At 43.4% G+C, this 17,500-nt stretch overlaps 2 protein-coding genes and 1 long non-coding RNA gene across 4 annotated transcripts in view; 1 reads left to right on the top strand and 2 right to left on the bottom strand.

Moving 5' to 3' along the window:
* dusp16 (dual specificity phosphatase 16) overlaps positions 1–7,289 on the top strand; it is a 25,060-nt gene extending 17,771 nt beyond the window's left edge. Inside the window, exons 7-8 of one of the 2 annotated variants that reach the window (XR_014205255.1) lie at positions 3,968–5,416; positions 5,576–7,289. Coding sequence is in view for 1 of the 2 variants with exons in the window: in XM_082166965.1 (XP_082023091.1) it covers positions 3,968–4,766 (799 nt within the window). In the remaining variant the exon portion in view is untranslated. Of the gene's footprint in view, positions 1–3,967 lie in introns of both variants that reach the window. The other variant, XM_082166965.1, reaches the window with a different exon arrangement.
* On the bottom strand, positions 706–7,950 carry LOC309496844. The gene is made up of 2 exons (XR_014205263.1): positions 7,440–7,950; positions 706–1,765 (listed from the first exon to the last, which is right to left on the bottom strand). It is a non-coding gene; the product is annotated as an uncharacterized lncRNA (long non-coding RNA).
* Positions 7,951–13,223: 5,273 nt separating this feature from the next.
* The window catches only part of lrp6 (low density lipoprotein receptor-related protein 6), a 39,659-nt gene continuing 35,382 nt past the window's right edge, over positions 13,224–17,500 (bottom strand). Inside the window, 3 exon segments of the mRNA XM_082166983.1 lie at positions 13,224–15,396; positions 15,482–15,579; positions 16,566–16,702. Of these exon segments, the coding sequence (XP_082023109.1) occupies positions 15,099–15,396; positions 15,482–15,579; positions 16,566–16,702 (533 nt within the window). The 3' untranslated portion in view covers positions 13,224–15,098.

The raw sequence follows: 17,500 nt of genomic DNA, 5'->3' as shown, positions 1-17,500 counted from the left end.
ACACAGTATATCCATGCAGATAAATGTCTTTAATATATACATGCATGTGTGTGGATTTATATATACAAAATAATTATAGACAGTACACACACATATATAATGTAAACATCGTTTCACAGCACTAACCACAACTATAACGATAACACTGACAGCCAATCAGAATCCTCCATTTAAAGCGAAAGACGACAAACTGCAGTGTTTATAATAAACCGCAGGGTTACGAAGGGTTACGAAGGGTTACGAACGGTTACGAACGGTTACGAACGGTTACGAAGTGTTACGAACGGTTATGAAGTGTTATGAAGGGTTATGAAGTGTTATGAAGGGCTATGAAGGGCTATGAAGTGTTATGAAGGGTTATGAAGTGTTATGAAGGGCTATGAAGTGTTATGAAGTGTTATGAAGGGCTATGAAGTGTTATGAAGGGTTATGAAGTGTTATGAAGTGTTATGAAGGGTTATGAAGTGTTATGAAGTGTTATGAAGGGTTAAATGTCTTTGGGGTCAAGCTTAACTTCTCCATCCACAGTTTGTATTTTTGTAATAATAATTGGCAGCAGAATATTGACGCAGCTGGTGAGAGAGTAACCTACTTGCCCACTCTCCATGTTCGTAAAAGTTTTGTCTAGATTTCAGAAATTTCTCTCCTGCTTCCGTAGAGGCAAGAAGATCAAATTCAGTTTGTAATGCTATTCTTTTTTTGCGGAGGTCAGCTGTAGGGGCCGAGGAGTGTTGCTGGTCAACATCGTGGATTAGATTGATCAACTCATTGTAGCGTCTAGACCTGCTTCTATTAAGACGAGCAGTGTATTCTACTATTTGACCCCTAATATATGCTTTAAGAGTTTCCCAAAGTATTAAAATATCGGTGTCTGGCAGCTGGTTAGTTTCAATAAAGAAATCAATCTGTGTTGAAATAAAGTCTACAAATGTTTCATCAGACAACAGAGATGTATTAAATCGCCAGTTACATTGAATTTGCCTTCTAACCTGGAGCCAAAGCTCCATAGTGGTCAGAGATAACAATGCTTTCATTACTGCAAGACTTAATTGATGAAAGCATTTTTTGATCCAGCAAAAAGAAATCTATTCTTGAGTATGTTTGATGAACAGCGGAGAAGAAGGAAAACTCCTTTAACGTAGGATTTTTAAATCTCCATGGATCTACTACACCACTAGAACCGCAAAAAGCATTTATAATAGTTGCAGATTTAGAGGGGGAAGGAGGGGCTGTAAATACTTTGGAACGGTCTAGAGAAGGTTTAAGAACCGTATTAAAGTCTCCTCCCAGAATCAGATGATGTGTGCCCAGCTCTGGTATACGGCCAAACAGTTCTTTAAAAAAGTCTGGGTTATCCCAATTTGGAGCATACACACTAACTAGGACCACCGGCACGTTATAAAGTCTGCCCTGGACAATCACATAACGCCCGCATTTATCACTAATAACACTGGTTTGTATAAATTGTACATTTTTGCCAATCAGGATGGCTGTACCCTGAAATTTAGAATTTAATTCAGAGTGGTAGACCTGTGATACGCATCCTCTCTTTAATTTAGGAATGTCTGTTGTGCGAAGGTGTGTTTCCTGTAGGAAAATTATCTCTGCTTTCAATTTGTTTAAATGTGAAAACACCTTACTTCGCTTTACAGGATGATTGAGTCCCCTGACGTTCCAGCTCACAAACTTAGTCGCAGGTCTATTCATTCCATCTGCCGAACCCATGGCTGATAAAGTCCAACTCACTGCTATTGTGAAAACTCATCTCCAACTCTGAGAAAGAGAAAGAAAGGTAAAGGGGAAAGGAACAAAAGCACAAAGACAGAAAAAAAGCAGACTGTGCAAAGTAAAAAGAAAACTTTTAAATCACCCATTAACAACACAGACCCCTGCTGGTCCCTCCCCAAACCTGCTGGTCCCTCCCCAAACCTGCTGGTCCCTCCCCAAACCTGCTGGTCCCTCCCCAAACCTGCTGGTCCCTCCCCAAACCTGCTGGTCCCTCCCCAAACCTGCTGGTCCCTCCCCAAACCTGCTGGTCCATCCCCAAACCTGCTGGTCCCTCCCCAAACCTGCTGGTCCATCCCCAAACCTGCTGGTCCCTCCCCAAACCTGCTGGTCCCTCCCCAAACCTGCTGGTCCCTCCCCAAACCTGCTGGTCCCTCCCCAAACCTGCTGGTCCCTCCCCAAACCTGCTGGTCCCTCCCCAAACCTGCTGGTCCCTCCCCAAACCTGCTGGTCCCTCCCCAAACCTGCTGGTCCCTCCCCAAACCTGCTGGTCCATCCCCAAACCTGCTGGTCCATCCCCAAACCTGCTGGTCCCTCCCCAAACCTGCTGGTCCCTCCCCTCCCCGAATGAGAGACTGCACCCCCCCCAACCTCCCAAGCCACTATGAAGTTTCATAGAAAGAAGAAAATAAAACTTACCGAGTGGAGCTGAGGCCCCACACAAACCTTATAATAACCATTTAGCTGAACATCTATAACATTAACAAGACTAATTAGAACCATTACTCAATATCCCTGTGTACATGGAAGAAAGAAGAAAGAAGAAAAATAAATAAATCAAGTTATCAGTACTTTGATTTCTGCATATGTTAGAAAACGATTCTAAGTGAAACATGAAAAACCAAGCAGACATATATATGAATTATTGTATATAAAGAAAAATAGAAAATAAATAATTAAATGAATAGATATATAATAATAATAGGCCTACTTTAAAACAGTCAAATTATCCATACTTGTTTCCTACATATATTACAAGACAGTTCTGAATGAAACATGGAAAAAATTTAAATAAAATAACGCCTCAGTCCGCATATGCAACTAGCCATCAGTACACCCACTGTCCAGTGTCACTGAACTGATCCAGTGTCCCATGGCATTACACTGCAGCAATATTGATCCCTGACAACAATTGGTTCACTGCAATACTCCCACCAAATATACCGAGGTACGTAGCCGAACAAACTCCCATATTAATCACTCATAAGTCCCCTGACGAAGGTAACCGCCTTCTCTGGGTCAGTAAAGCTCTTCTGCTGGCCGTCCCGAGTCGTAATCCTCAGTTTTGCAGGATACAACAGCCCGTATTTTACTCTCTCGCATTGCCGTAATAACGGTCTCACCTGCCCGAAAGCCACTCTCCGTCGCGCCACATTCTGCGTGTAATCAGGGAACACTCTGATAGTGTCGCCATTTTCAGAGTACGGTGAGCTCTATCAATAACGGGCGGTTCGTCCAGGCCCATCACTTTTTGTAAAAGTTTTGCAACGACGGTGCTCGCTGAAACGCCTGCCTCTCGTCCTTCTTTAACCCCAAAGATGCGTAAATTACATGTCCGTGATCTCGCTTCCAAATCCTCAGCCTTTGCCGCCAAACTCACCACCTCTTTTTCCAGTTGAGCCGCCTGCTGCTCCAGATTAGCGATAGCATCCGAGTGAGTGTTAGCTGCAGTTTCCAAGCCTGCGGTGCGCTCCTCTAGCGCGTTAGCTTTGATGTTAGCCTGATCGATTGCACCCTTCAGCTCGTCTCTCAAACCACTGATTTGCTTGCGTATTTCTTCATTTTGCATCTCTGCTTTCTCATCCATTTTCGCCAGCAGTTCGTTTCTTAATGAATTTATTGCTTGCAATATAGCTGACTGCCCCGAGCTCGTGCTTTCTGCTGGTTCGCTAGCTTTAGCAGCCTTCCTCAGGTCCGGCATATTTATAAGCGGCTCAACTCGATTAACAGAATAAAAACAAAAATTCTCACATTTTACCAGTGCACACTGTATCTGTATGGCTTCAAAAAGCGAAAAAAGTGTCTTGTTGATGAATTTTAAGGTTCATGTGGGAGAGCTCAGTTAGACACGCCTACATCTCTCCGAGGCCCAACCGGAAGTCTATTTGTGCTCATGAAGGGTTATGAACGGGCCTCTATGATGTATTCAACTCTCTGTGACGTGTGATCTCGCCTCTCACAGGTTCGTGAAGGAGAAACGACCGACCATCTCCCCAAACTTCAACTTCCTGGGTCAGTTGCTGGACTTCGAGAAGAAGCTGAGGAGCGAGAGAGTCAGACCGAGAACGGGTGTGTGTGACGAGCAGAAGTGTGTGTCGGAGGAGCCCGGCGTCTCTGAGGAGCATCTGCTGACCCGAGCGCTCTGCGGTCTAACGCTGGGAGAGGACCTGAAGGAGAGCAGTCGCCCCAAACGCTCCTTCTCCCTCGACATCACGACCTACAGCGAGTCTGGAGCAGCTCTTCCCTGCCAGTTCTCTCCGGTGCAGGAGCTTTCAGAACAAAACACCCCGGAGCAGAGTCCAGGCAGGAGTGTGTGTGTGCCGCTGGACGGGAGTGTGTGTGTGCCGCTGGACGGGAGTGTGTGTGTGCCGCGGGACGGGAGTGTGTGTGTGCAGCTCCAGCGCAGCGAGAGCATGGATGAATCCCCGTCAGCCCCGACACACTCCGCTCTGCTGAAGGGATGGCACTCGGACCTGGTGCTCGGCGGCTGGTTCCTCTCGGACTCGGCCCGGTTCTGCTCCGGCTCGGCTCTGGGTCGGGAGCCGGTCAGGAGACGCGGGCGGTCAGGAGAATCCCGAGACTCCCGGGACTCCCGGAGGAGCTGGCACGAGGAGAGCAGCTTCGAGAAGCAGCTGAAGCGCAGGAGCTGCCAGATGGAGTTCGGAGACGGCGGGTCCGAGACTCGACCCGGAGAAGAACTGGGAACGACCGGCACACAGGCCAGCTTCTCCGGCAGCATGGAGATCATACAGGTTTCCTGAGGACTGAAGTCACTCAGTGTCAGCCTAGCGGAAGCCTTCTCTCTCTCTCAACACTGAAGAGACTTAACCTGCAGTTCATCCACTGGCCACTAGAGGCCGGCTGCAGGAGAGACTCAGTCCCATAGACTCGCATGTTAAAACGCTCAACTTTACAGCAGAATAAACATGTTTACAGTCTAACGCAAAAAGTGGTTTTGGTCTATAAAGCTGATGTTGCTCTTCATGACGACTGTGAGGCGGGTGAATGTTTTTATAACTCATCCGTTTAAATTATATTAAGCCTTAAAGTTCTGCATAATTAAGGGCGTGGCCACTTGAGTGACAGGTGGATTGCCGCTGATGTCACTGCTAGCCGTTTGTCTGCTAGCGTTAGCGTCACGTCACCTCAGCTAATACGCCTCGCGGCACATTTTCGTTTATCCAGGAGTGACGCTGCCAAGATGGCGACGGCCGGCTCCGCCCACTTTAGGCTTCAGAAACGCTCTTCAGAAACACTACGGGTGACGTCACACACACTACACCCACTGTTTCATACAGTCTATGGTGCCAACACATGGACGCTTGCTTCGTTTGGCGTTTGCTTCTCTCATTTGAACGCTGGATATCCAGTACCTCAACAATCCAAAGGCAAGACAATACAGCCAACTAGGGTAAACAACTTAAAGATTACACTCTTTTACAGTCTTGATGTTGTTTTCAGGCTCTACTAGAACTTGAATGATGATTATTTTCCTCATATTCTCCATTGTTGCGGCTCCTCTCTTCCCAGTCTGTCAGTAACGCTCTGTTTACTTCCTGTCTCTATGAAGCCCCTCCTTCTGAAAAGCACACTGTGCTCTGATTGGTCGGCTGGAGAAGTGTGTTGTGATTGGTCGAGCGCTTCAAGTGTGTTGGAATGTCCCGCCCCTTACCATAACCGCCAGTTTAACACACTACTAACTCAACAAGGCCCCGCCCCTTTATTCTGCGCATTAATTATTATAATGAGGGATATTGAGACGTGTTCCCGGGAGAAACTCAAGACTACAGTGGAGGCGTTTCAGGAGTTAAGGAACACTGACTCTGATGTAGAGAAGAGCTGGAGCTTCTTCATGATCACTCACTGAAGAGATGAAGACGAGGAAAAGCACAATATGATCTTTAACAACTAGATTTACTCTTATAAATGAAGGTTCTTGATTGGCTTGGATGATTATAGAGCCTTAAACATCTGTCCATCGCACAAACGCTTCTTTAGATTATTAAAATGTTCTTTGCACTTATTAATATAATAATTCTTTTAAGAACTTCTTTTAAAAACCTTTATTTTTAAGAATGTTGCATCACTTCCAAATTACACGTTTTCTGAAATGTTGTTTGAATATGCAAATGAGGCATTAAGCTGTAAACTCTGTAACGAGTTAAAGGTTCTTAATGTGCGGATTCCTCTTCATCACTCCATAAATCAGCCAGAAAAATACATTTCCATGTTCGTAAGAATATAATATTCTGTAAATCATCAGGTGAATTATAGATATGAAGACTGGATCTACAGCTGATGATCGAGTGCAATAACCCTGACTCTGGAGTTCTGGATCTGACACTGAGCGGCGTCTCGTCTGCAGTGTGTCTCTGTGTGGATCATGATCTCAGGAAGTTCTGAATCTGTGGAGAATCACACACACAGATCTTCATCATCTTCATCATCATCATCAACAGTCTCAGTGTTTCTCACCGTCCGTCAGTCACAGAAGATCATCCAAACCCTCCAGACCTTCCTCATGAGAAACTCCTCTTCATCATCCTGAGAAACTCTTCATCATCATCATCCTGAGAAACTCTTAGGTCTGCATTGCTTTCTTTTCCACTGGTGCTTTAGTGTGACTCAGTGCTGGTGTTTCCTCCACAGACTCCTGAGACTGGAATCATGGGTAATACTGACCTGAGATCAGCCTTGTGTAGGTGTGTGTTGCAGGTTTACCTTGTTAAAGGGTCAGAGGTCAGAGGATCAGCTGACCGAATGCCATACGAACTAATTTATTCCCAGCGAACAGGGAACGCTTGTGCAAAGTCATCTGGACTTAATAATGTATAAAACTGCATAAAAACTGTGTGTTTGAACGCTCTGAGGACTGTCATAACGTTGGACTTCATGGTAACGTTAGCTAACCGTTCTCAGACCTGCTCCTGTCAGCTGTGTTCAGACCTGGAGCGATCTCCACTGATCTACATCTGATCTGGACTCGGTGGTTATGAAGGGAAGGACAGAATCAGAGTTTCTTGAAGCTGGGAAAGTGAATCATAAGCAGCGACTGAATCTCGACTCTCTGAATCATGCGATAATGACTCGTTAATCATCGACGGACCTCAAATCTACAGTGATCAATGTTTATTTTTTACAATAGAGTCAAACGACTGATGATATAATCATTCTTGAGGCAGATCAGCCATTATTTGTATGAAACAATGATTCGGTGTGTTTGTGAAGGAGCAATTATTGATCTGTTTATTGATTGCTGAAATAAAACACACGTGGTACTTGAACATGTTTGACTGTCTAACCAGAACAGAAACTTTATAATTGCCACATAAAACTGTGAATGGGGTGCCATACATTATAACACACACTGAATAATACAATGATCAACGATAAAAACGTAATTTAACTGTATAAATAGTGCAGTAGCTCTGTACCTGAACATCACGGCTGTGATTGGTTCGCAGGGGATCACATGACTGATGAACGTCGTTCAACCAATCAGATTGAAGGGCTAAAAGTATGAGCAGTCGATTTACACTGACGTCATTGTGGCAATGAAGTTAATTATATTCAGTTCTAATTCACTTTCAGTGTTACTGACCGAACGTACGTCTTTAATTATGTTCTTAAGACAGAGGAACATTATTTATTTAACGTTTTTTTCTCCAGAGTGACTGTCGCCTAGCAACAGAAGCTCGTTTACACGGTGACGTCACAACCGTTATCCTCAGCAATGCAAATGAGCTGCTGTCAATCAAAAAAACACAGAGAGATTATTATAGTCACTGTGAAAAAGCTAGATAGATGCCTCATTAGCGGCTGTTTCCAACTACGATATATATACATAGATACCTCATTAGCGGCTGTTTCCAACTACGATATAGATACATAGATGCCTCATTAGCGGCTGTTTCCAACTATGATATATATACATAGATGCCTCATTAGCGGCTGTTTCCATGTAAGATATAGATACATAGATACCTCATTAGCGGCTGTTTCCAACTAAGATATATATACATAGATGCCTCATTAGCGGCTGTTTCCATGTAAGATATAGATACATAGATACCTCATTAGCGGCTGTTTCCAACTAAGATATAGATACATAGATACCTCATTAGCGGCTGTTTCCAACTAAGATATAGATACATAGATACCTCATTAGCGGCTGTTTCCAACTAAGATATAGATACATAGATAACTCATTAGCGGCTGTTTCCATGTAAGATATAGAAACATACATGCCTCATTAGCGGCTGTTTCCATGTAAGATATAGAAACATACATGCCTCATTATCGGCTGTTTCCATGTAAGATATAGATACATAGATACCTCATTAGCGGCTGTTTCCAACTAAGATATAGATACATAGATAACTCATTAGCGGCTGTTTCCATGTAAGATATAGAAACATACATGCCTCATTAGCGGCTGTTTCCATGTAAGATATAGAAACATACATGCCTCATTATCGGCTGTTTCCATGTAAGATATAGATACATAGATAACTCATTAGCGGCTGTTTCCAACTAAGATATAGATACATAGATACCTCATTAGCGGCTGTTTCCAACTAAGATATAGATACATAGATACCTCATTAGCGGCTGTTTCCAACTAAGATATAGATACATAGATAACTCATTAGCGGCTGTTTCCAACTAAGATATAGATACATAGATGCCACATTAGCGGCTGTTTCCAACTAAGATATAGAAACATACATGCCTCATTATCGGCTGTTTCCATGTAAGATATAGATACATAGATAACTCATTAGCGGCTGTTTCCAACTAAGATATAGATACATAGATGCCACATTAGCGGGTGTTTCCAACTAAGATATAGAAACATACATGCCTCATTATCGGCTGTTTCCATGTAAGATATAGATACATAGATGCCACATTAGCGGCTGTTTCCAACTAAGATATAGAAACATACATGCCTCATTATCGGCTGTTTCCATGTAAGATATAGATACATAGATAACTCATTAGCGGCTGTTTCCAACTAAGATATAGATACATAGATGCCACATTAGCGGCTGTTTCCAACTAAGATATAGATACATAGATGCCACATTAGCGGGTGTTTCCAACTAAGATATATAAACATACATGCCTCATTATCGGCTGTTTCCATGTAAGATATAGATACATAGATACCTCATTAGCGGCTGTTTCCAACTAAGATATAGAAACATAGATGCCTCTTTATCGGCTGTTTCCATGTAAGATATAGATACATAGATGCCACATTAGCGGCTGTTTCCAACTAAGATATAGAAACATACATGCCTCATTATCGGCTGTTTCCATGTAAGATATAGATACATAGATGCCACATTAGCGGCTGTTTCCAACTAAGATATAGAAACATACATGCCTCATTATCGGCTGTTTCCATGTAAGATATAGATACATAGATAACTCATTAGCGGCTGTTTCCAACTAAGATATAGATACATAGATAACTCATTAGCGGCTGTTTCCAACTAAGATATAGATACATAGATGCCACATTAGCGGGTGTTTCCAACTAAGATATATAAACATACATGCCTCATTATCGGCTGTTTCCATGTAAGATATAGATACATAGATACCTCATTAGCGGCTGTTTCCAACTAAGATATAGAAACATAGATGCCTCTTTATCGGCTGTTTCCATGTAAGATATAGATACATAGATGCCACATTAGCGGCTGTTTCCAACTAAGATATAGAAACATACATGCCTCATTAGCGGCTGTTTCCAACTAAGATATAGAAACATACATGCCTCATTATCGGCTGTTTCCATGTAAGATATAGATACATAGATACCTCATTAGCGGCTGTTTCCAACTAAGATATAGAAACATACATGCCTCTTTATCGGCTGTTTCCATGTAAGATATAGATACATAGATGCCACATTAGCGGCTGTTTCCAACTAAGATATAGAAACATACATGCCTCATTAGCGGCTGTTTCCATGTAAGATATAGAAACATACATGCCTCATTATCGGCTGTTTCCATGTAAGATATAGAAACATACATGCCTCATTATCGGCTGTTTCCATGTAAGATATAGATACATAGATGCCACATTAGCGGCTGTTTCCAACTAAGATATAGAAACATACATGCCTCATTAGCGGCTGTTTCCATGTAAGATATAGAAACATACATGCCTCATTATCGGCTGTTTCCATGTAAGATATAGATACATAGATGCCACATTAGCGGCTGTTTCCAACTAAGATATAGAAACATACATGCCTCATTAGCGGCTGTTTCCATGTAAGATATAGAAACATACATGCCTCATTAGCGGCTGTTTCCATGTAAGATATAGATACATAGATAACTCATTAGCGGCTGTTTCCAACTAAGATATAGATACATAGATACCTCATTAGCGGCTGTTTCCAACTAAGATATAGAAACATACATGCCTCATTATCGGCTGTTTCCATGTAAGATATATATACATAGATACCTCATTAGCGGCTGTTTCCATGTAAGATATAGAAACATACATGCCTCATTATCGGCTGTTTCCATGTAAGATATATATACATAGATACCTCATTAGCGGGTGTTTCCAACTAAGATATAGAAACATACATGCCTCATTATCGGCTGTTTCCATGTAAGATATATATACATAGATACCTCATTAGCGGGTGTTTCCAACTAAGATATAGAAACATACATGCCTCATTATCGGCTGTTTCCATGTAAGATATATATACATAGATACCTCATTAGCGGGTGTTTCCAACTAAGATATAGAAACATACATGCCTCATTATCGGCTGTTTCCATGTAAGATATATATACATAGATACCTCATTAGCGGCTGTTTCCATGTAAGATATAGAAACATACATGCCTCATTATCGGCTGTTTCCATGTAAGATATAGATACATAGATAACTCATTAGCGGCTGTTTCCAACTAAGATATAGATACATAGATACCTCATTAGCGGCTGTTTCCAACTAAGATATAGATACATAGATACCTCATTAGCGGCTGTTTCCAACTAAGATATAGAAACATACATGCCTCATTATCGGCTGTTTCCATGTAAGATATAGATACATAGATACCTCATTAGCGGCTGTTTCCAACTAAGATATAGAAACATACATGCCTCATTATCGGCTGTTTCCATGTAAGATATAGATACATAGATAACTCATTAGCGGCTGTTTCCAACTAAGATATAGAAACATACATGCCTCATTATCGGCTGTTTCCATGTAAGATATAGATACATAGATACCTCATTAGCGGCTGTTTCCAACTAAGATATAGATACATAGATACCTCATTAGCGGCTGTTTCCAACTAAGATATAGAAACATACATGCCTCATTATCGGCTGTTTCCATGTAAGATATAGATACATAGATACCTCATTAGCGGCTGTTTCCAACTAAGATATAGAAACATACATGCCTCATTATCGGCTGTTTCCATGTAAGATATAGATACATAGATACCTCATTAGCGGCTGTTTCCAACTAAGATATAGAAACATACATGCCTCATTATCGGCTGTTTCCATGTAAGATATAGATACATAGATACCACATTAGCGGCTGTTTCCAACTAAGATATAGAAACATACATGCCTCATTAGCGGCTGTTTCCAACTAAGATATAGAAACATACATGCCTCATTATCGGCTGTTTCCATGTAAGATATAGATACATAGATACCTCATTAGCGGCTGTTTCCATGTAAGATATAGATACATAGATACCTCATTAGCGGCTGTTTCCAACTAAGATATAGAAACATACATGCCTCATTATCGGCTGTTTCCATGTAAGATATAGATACATAGATACCACATTAGCGGCTGTTTCCAACTAAGATATAGAAACATACATGCCTCATTAGCGGCTGTTTCCAACTAAGATATAGAAACATACATGCCTCATTAGCGGCTGTTTCCAACTAAGATATAGAAACATACATGCCTCATTATCGGCTGTTTCCATGTAAGATATAGATACATAGATACCTCATTAGCGGCTGTTTCCATGTAAGATATAGATACATAGATACCTCATTAGCGGCTGTTTCCATGTAAGATATAGATACATAGATACCTCATTAGCGGCTGTTTCCATGTAAGCTATAGATACATAGATACCTCATTAGCGGCTGTTTCCAACTACGATATAGATACATAGATGCCTCATTAGCGGCTGTTTCCAACTAAGACATAGATACATAGATGCCTCATTAGCGGCGGTTTCAAACCCAATGCTGCGTTCCAGTCCAAAATTGTCATGCCCTTCATTCGCTAACTTCCCTCCGTCTCGTTCACTCGGATGTACGTCATTGCTTACGTTGCACGAGTGCCCACTACTGGCGGAAACTGCAATGGGCTGAATTGGAACGTCCTTAAGCCCTTGATCACTTGGAATCAACTTTGGAGTTGATTTATTATAAAAAAAAATTTCCCTTTAATAATTTGTTTAATTCAGCATCCAAATGTATATAGGTGTATTTGGGTTGTTTAAAATAAAAAAAAAGTATATAATTAATATATCATAGAGTTGTTTGTTGTGGTGGAGATTAGACGAGATTTGTGGTGACGTCACAATCGTACTGCATTGTGGGACATATAGGGGCCTGAAGTGTACATATTAAGTAGACTCGCTCCCTCGGTCAAAATCGAGGGTCTGTCCATATAAACTTCCCTCGTCCACGAAGTGGAACGCACTTCAAAATGGCGGCAGGGATTCCCCCGAGGGGAAGTGCTTAGGGAAGTTCGCAAGTGCGTGTCTAAAAGTGGACTGGAATGCAGCCTAAGATATTCTAAGATACATAGAAGCCTCATTGGTGGCTCTTCGTAACATAGATATATATATATACATAGATGCCTCATTAGCGGCATAAGTCGTCCACCATGTTGGAACGGTCAAAGCCAGCCCATGTACACTTGAGAACAAGTTGACTATGCGTCTTCAACCATAGTTATACCACAAGTATGAATATCTATATCTGCAATAGACTTGAGCAAATGATTTTCATAGGATTTAATACAAAATGAAGGCATTAACTAAAACAGTAATTTAAAAGCCTGTAATATTGAGTTAATATACACATAAAAACACAAACCAACTCATTCCCACCTGTGAATGGTTTTCCTGTTTCTTCTGGAATTTAGATCTCTGCGGTTTTTACAACCAGAGGCTGCACAATGTTGTGGCATCTTAAAAAACTCACAAATTTTTACTGAGTGAGGTCAGCATCTGAGGCGTTGACCTTTTCAAGATGGCAAACGCGTTAACATGACGTCTGGAGTGGACGAATGTGGCATCTACATTATACATCTATGGATTGAACTGTACATGTGAAGCAGCTGCGCCACCACGTGGACAAATGTGGAACTTCAGAATTTTAAATGTAAAAGTTCACTCAGTTTTATTAAAAAAAGATCATTTCATTTGTTACAACAGCTTATAGTCGTGACTGAATGAACTGTACACATCTGTTTTTATACAATGTTTTACAAGTAAAGCATGTACAATGTACAAAAACTCGAGATAGTGGAAATTTCATGACTGATGAGAAACCAAATGTTGGTCACCTTTGAACACATCCTCGCAAAGAATCAAAATAAAACATGAATAATGACGAGATTCTGTGGTGAATCAATCCTGCTCACTCCTTCAAAAGTGCTTTAGACATTTTTCCCACAATTCCAGCAACGACGTCTGACCCGTGACGCTTTCCACAGAAACATAAAGGGTTCAGTGGCGAAAGTTCAACTAAAACCCACGACTGAGACACGAACAAACTGAACCGCTCCTGTAAAGTGCAGTTAAGAAAACGGAAATGCTGGTGTGAGCAGAATCATAAAGGAACTAAAAACGTGGCGTTACCCAGAAGCCCTTGCAGAACAGGATTGAGATTTGGAACAGCTGTTTGACACACATTCATGATTGTACCGAAGCTGCTATCGGATGAAACATGAGTCGCACCAGCGAACGATGAAGACTGATGTGGAGTATCTGTGCTGGTGAGTTTCCCTTCTTCATAGAAGCTCCTGCAGACGTGCCACACACACACAGAGACGACACCGACAGACTTCAGCACACACACACACACATCACAGATCATCTGAGGAGACAGGACAACAGCAGCACTGCAAGGACATGATGACGGGGTTCTCTATAGCTTATAAATACAGTATCTACACAGTATGTGGTACAAAAATAATTGAGCTTTTGTGGGCACTGAGATTTAAAAAAGTGAAAAATGATTCTAAAAAACGCTCAGGCACGAGAAGTCGTGACGCGAGCGAAGGAACGAAGGCCGCGGGAAGATTCGGCTCCCGCTTCAGTTCCCGTTCCGCCTTCGTCACGTGCAGATGAGGGCACATCAGTAGAAAAATAGTAGAAAAATACGAGTACCATGTTGTGATAGCGAGTCGGATCACAGTGTGGTGCTGCTCCAGGCCTGCAGGGGGCGCTGCGCTTCGCCTCGTGTATTTGGCATTGGGTGAGCGTTTGATTCAGAACTCCAGGATTAAGGCAACGCATCACGTCTGTGTGGATTTAATAAATCTTTCTCTTTAAAAAAAAAAAAATGTACAAATTTCTTTTAATACAAAGCTCTATGGCGTAACCAATAAACACTGTATAGAAAATATATAAATATGTTTTCTTTTCTTTTAAAAAATGTACAGGGAGCCGCCAGACCCCCGACGCATCAGAAGACAGAGTCTCGTCTCGAAGTCTCCAGACGGATATTTACACTGTGATGGGGGCGGGGCGAGGACGAGTCCATTCAGGGTGAGGGCAGGTACAGGTGGTGTGGGCGGGGTCTGAGGGGGTGGTGCCTGTGCTCAGGGGGCGGGGTCTGGGGATCAGAATGAGTCTGTGCAGGGCAAGGGTGGGGACGGGTAAAGGGGGTGGGGCCTGTGCTCAGGGGGCGGGGCTCAGGACGAGTCTGTGCAGGGCGAGGGTGGGGACGTGTACAGGGGGCGGGGCCTGTGGCTCAGGGGGCGGGGTTCAGGACGAGTCTGCAGGGCGAGGGCGGGGCGGGGCCTGTGCTCAGGGGGGCGGGGCTCAGGACGAGTCTGTGCAGGGCGAGGGCGGGGGCGGGTACAGGTGGTGTGAGTAGCTGCGGTCGGTGTAGGGCGAGGGTGGGCAGCTCTCGCAGTTCTCCTCCGCCGACAGGTACTGGCTGCGCGGCGTGGGCGGCGGCGGCAGCGGCTCCGAGTCGTAGTTCACGTCGCTAGCGTAGCCCTTAGCAGCCGCGGATGTGGGCGGAGCCCGGCGGCCCGGCGTGTAGTCGCTGTCACACACGTCTGTGCTGCACGGCGTCGTCGGCGGGGCGAAGTGACGGTAACTGTACGGCCTGTAGCTGCAGAACACAAACACACACACACACACACACAGTCAAGCGCTGAACACCGTAACACCTCATCATCTGTGTTGCGCGGCGTCACCTGTACGAGCGGTGTGTCGACGGGCTGTTGGACGAGTAACCCAACTCCATGGTGTACTGAGACCTCACGGTGGCCGGAGACGGGGGAGGGTTCAGCATCTGCACACACACATCAGAACCTCAGATTATTGTTAGCAATAATATTGTAATAAATGTTATATTGTTAGTAAATATAAATAAAAAAAGGTACAAGACATTTAATAGTACATTAACCAACTTTAATAGCAATGAATATATCAATACATCTGAATTAGAGGTCTAGTGACATTTGATTTTGCTAATATGATAATAATGTTGATTATTTCTATAGCGTTTATACGATACGGATTGTTTCAGAGCAACTTATAATGTTTAAAGAAAGGCAATGAGCTAACCTTTCCTTTCTGATACGAGTTTACACTGAAATATAAACATGACTTACTCCGAAATGATGATTAAGACTTAAAGTCCCATCAGGTATACATTGTATTATGTATTATTGTATTATGTTCAACAATGAGCAACGCATTTGTTACGGTATTTATTAATCTTGAACTTGAATCAGAATAAGTTCCTCTTGCAGCATCTCTTCTCTTCTCTGATGATGTGGGCGGGGCTATAACCTGTCACTCACATGATATCAGCCAATAGCAAACCACAACCATCACAAGACAAAGATTGAGAGACTCAAGAAGAAGTGAAACATGTAGAAGCAACAGGACATTTCTGAATGGTTAGTTGATGAATTTATGTATCTGATGTGGAGCTAACTATCTTCTAGTCATTGATTAGCATATTCTGTCTTGATAATCTATAAATCGCGTTCCCGGGGGCGGGGTTTATGTAAATGTTAGGGTTAGTGATGTCATCAACCTGTGAAGCTCATTGTAGTTCCTACCAGCCGTTTGTTGTAGTTCTTAAAAAGCGATTTCTGTAAAAGTAAATCTCTCCCTTTGTTTTGAACTTTGAGCGCTGTAACTTTGCAGATGTTGTTTATGATCAAACGCAACATTACACACTAACTAAAGTTAGAAAAGTGACATCATGATCAACCACTCCTGAGACTTCTTAAGAGCCTGAAGTGAAAGCAACACTAGGACACTGACCGGAGGGAAGAACGGGCCCTTGGTGCTGGAGGAGCTGCTGGACGAGGCTCCGGTCACATGAGCGCGGTCGTACGGCGGCCCACTGCTGCCTCCCATGATGCTCAGCGAGCCGATGACAGACTTCCCCCGAGACATGCCTGAGAGAGAGAGAGAGAGAGAGAGAGGAACACATGTGAGCAGCTGCACACACTCACACACACACACCTGCACACTCCTGCACACACTCACACACCTGCGCAGACACACACACACACACACTCACACACCTGCACACTCCTGCACACACTCACACACCTGCGCAGACACACACACACACTCACACACCTGCACACTCCTGCACACACTCACACACCTGCGCAGACACACACACACACACACCTGCACACACTCACACACCTGCGCAGACACACACACACACACACACACACACACACTCACACACCTGCTCAGACACACACACACACACCTAGCAGCGAGCCGCTCAGAAAGCCGGGGCTGGACGCACACACTCACACTCACACGCTCGCACGCACTCACACACCTGCGCAGACACACACACACACACTCCTGCACACACTCACACACCTGCACAGACACACACACACACACTCACACACCTGCACACTCCTGCACACACTCACACACCTGCGCAGACACACACACACACTCACACACCTGCACACTCCTGCACACACTCACACACCTGCGCAGACACACACACACACTCACACACCTGCACACTCCTGCACACACTCACACACCTGCGCAGACACACACACACACTCACTCACACACTCACACACCTGCGCAGACACACACACACACACACACACACACACACACCTGCTCAGACACACACACACACACACTCACTCACACACCTGCGCAGACACACACACACACTCACTCACACACTCACACACCTGCGCAAACAC

The sequence above is a fragment of the Leuciscus leuciscus genome (genome assembly GCF_965113295.1).
Source record: "Leuciscus leuciscus genome assembly, chromosome: 4".
Lineage (NCBI taxonomy): Eukaryota > Metazoa > Chordata > Actinopteri > Cypriniformes > Leuciscidae > Leuciscus > Leuciscus leuciscus.
Note: the sequence above shows the minus strand (reverse complement) of the source record. Positions and strands in the feature narration are given on the sequence as shown.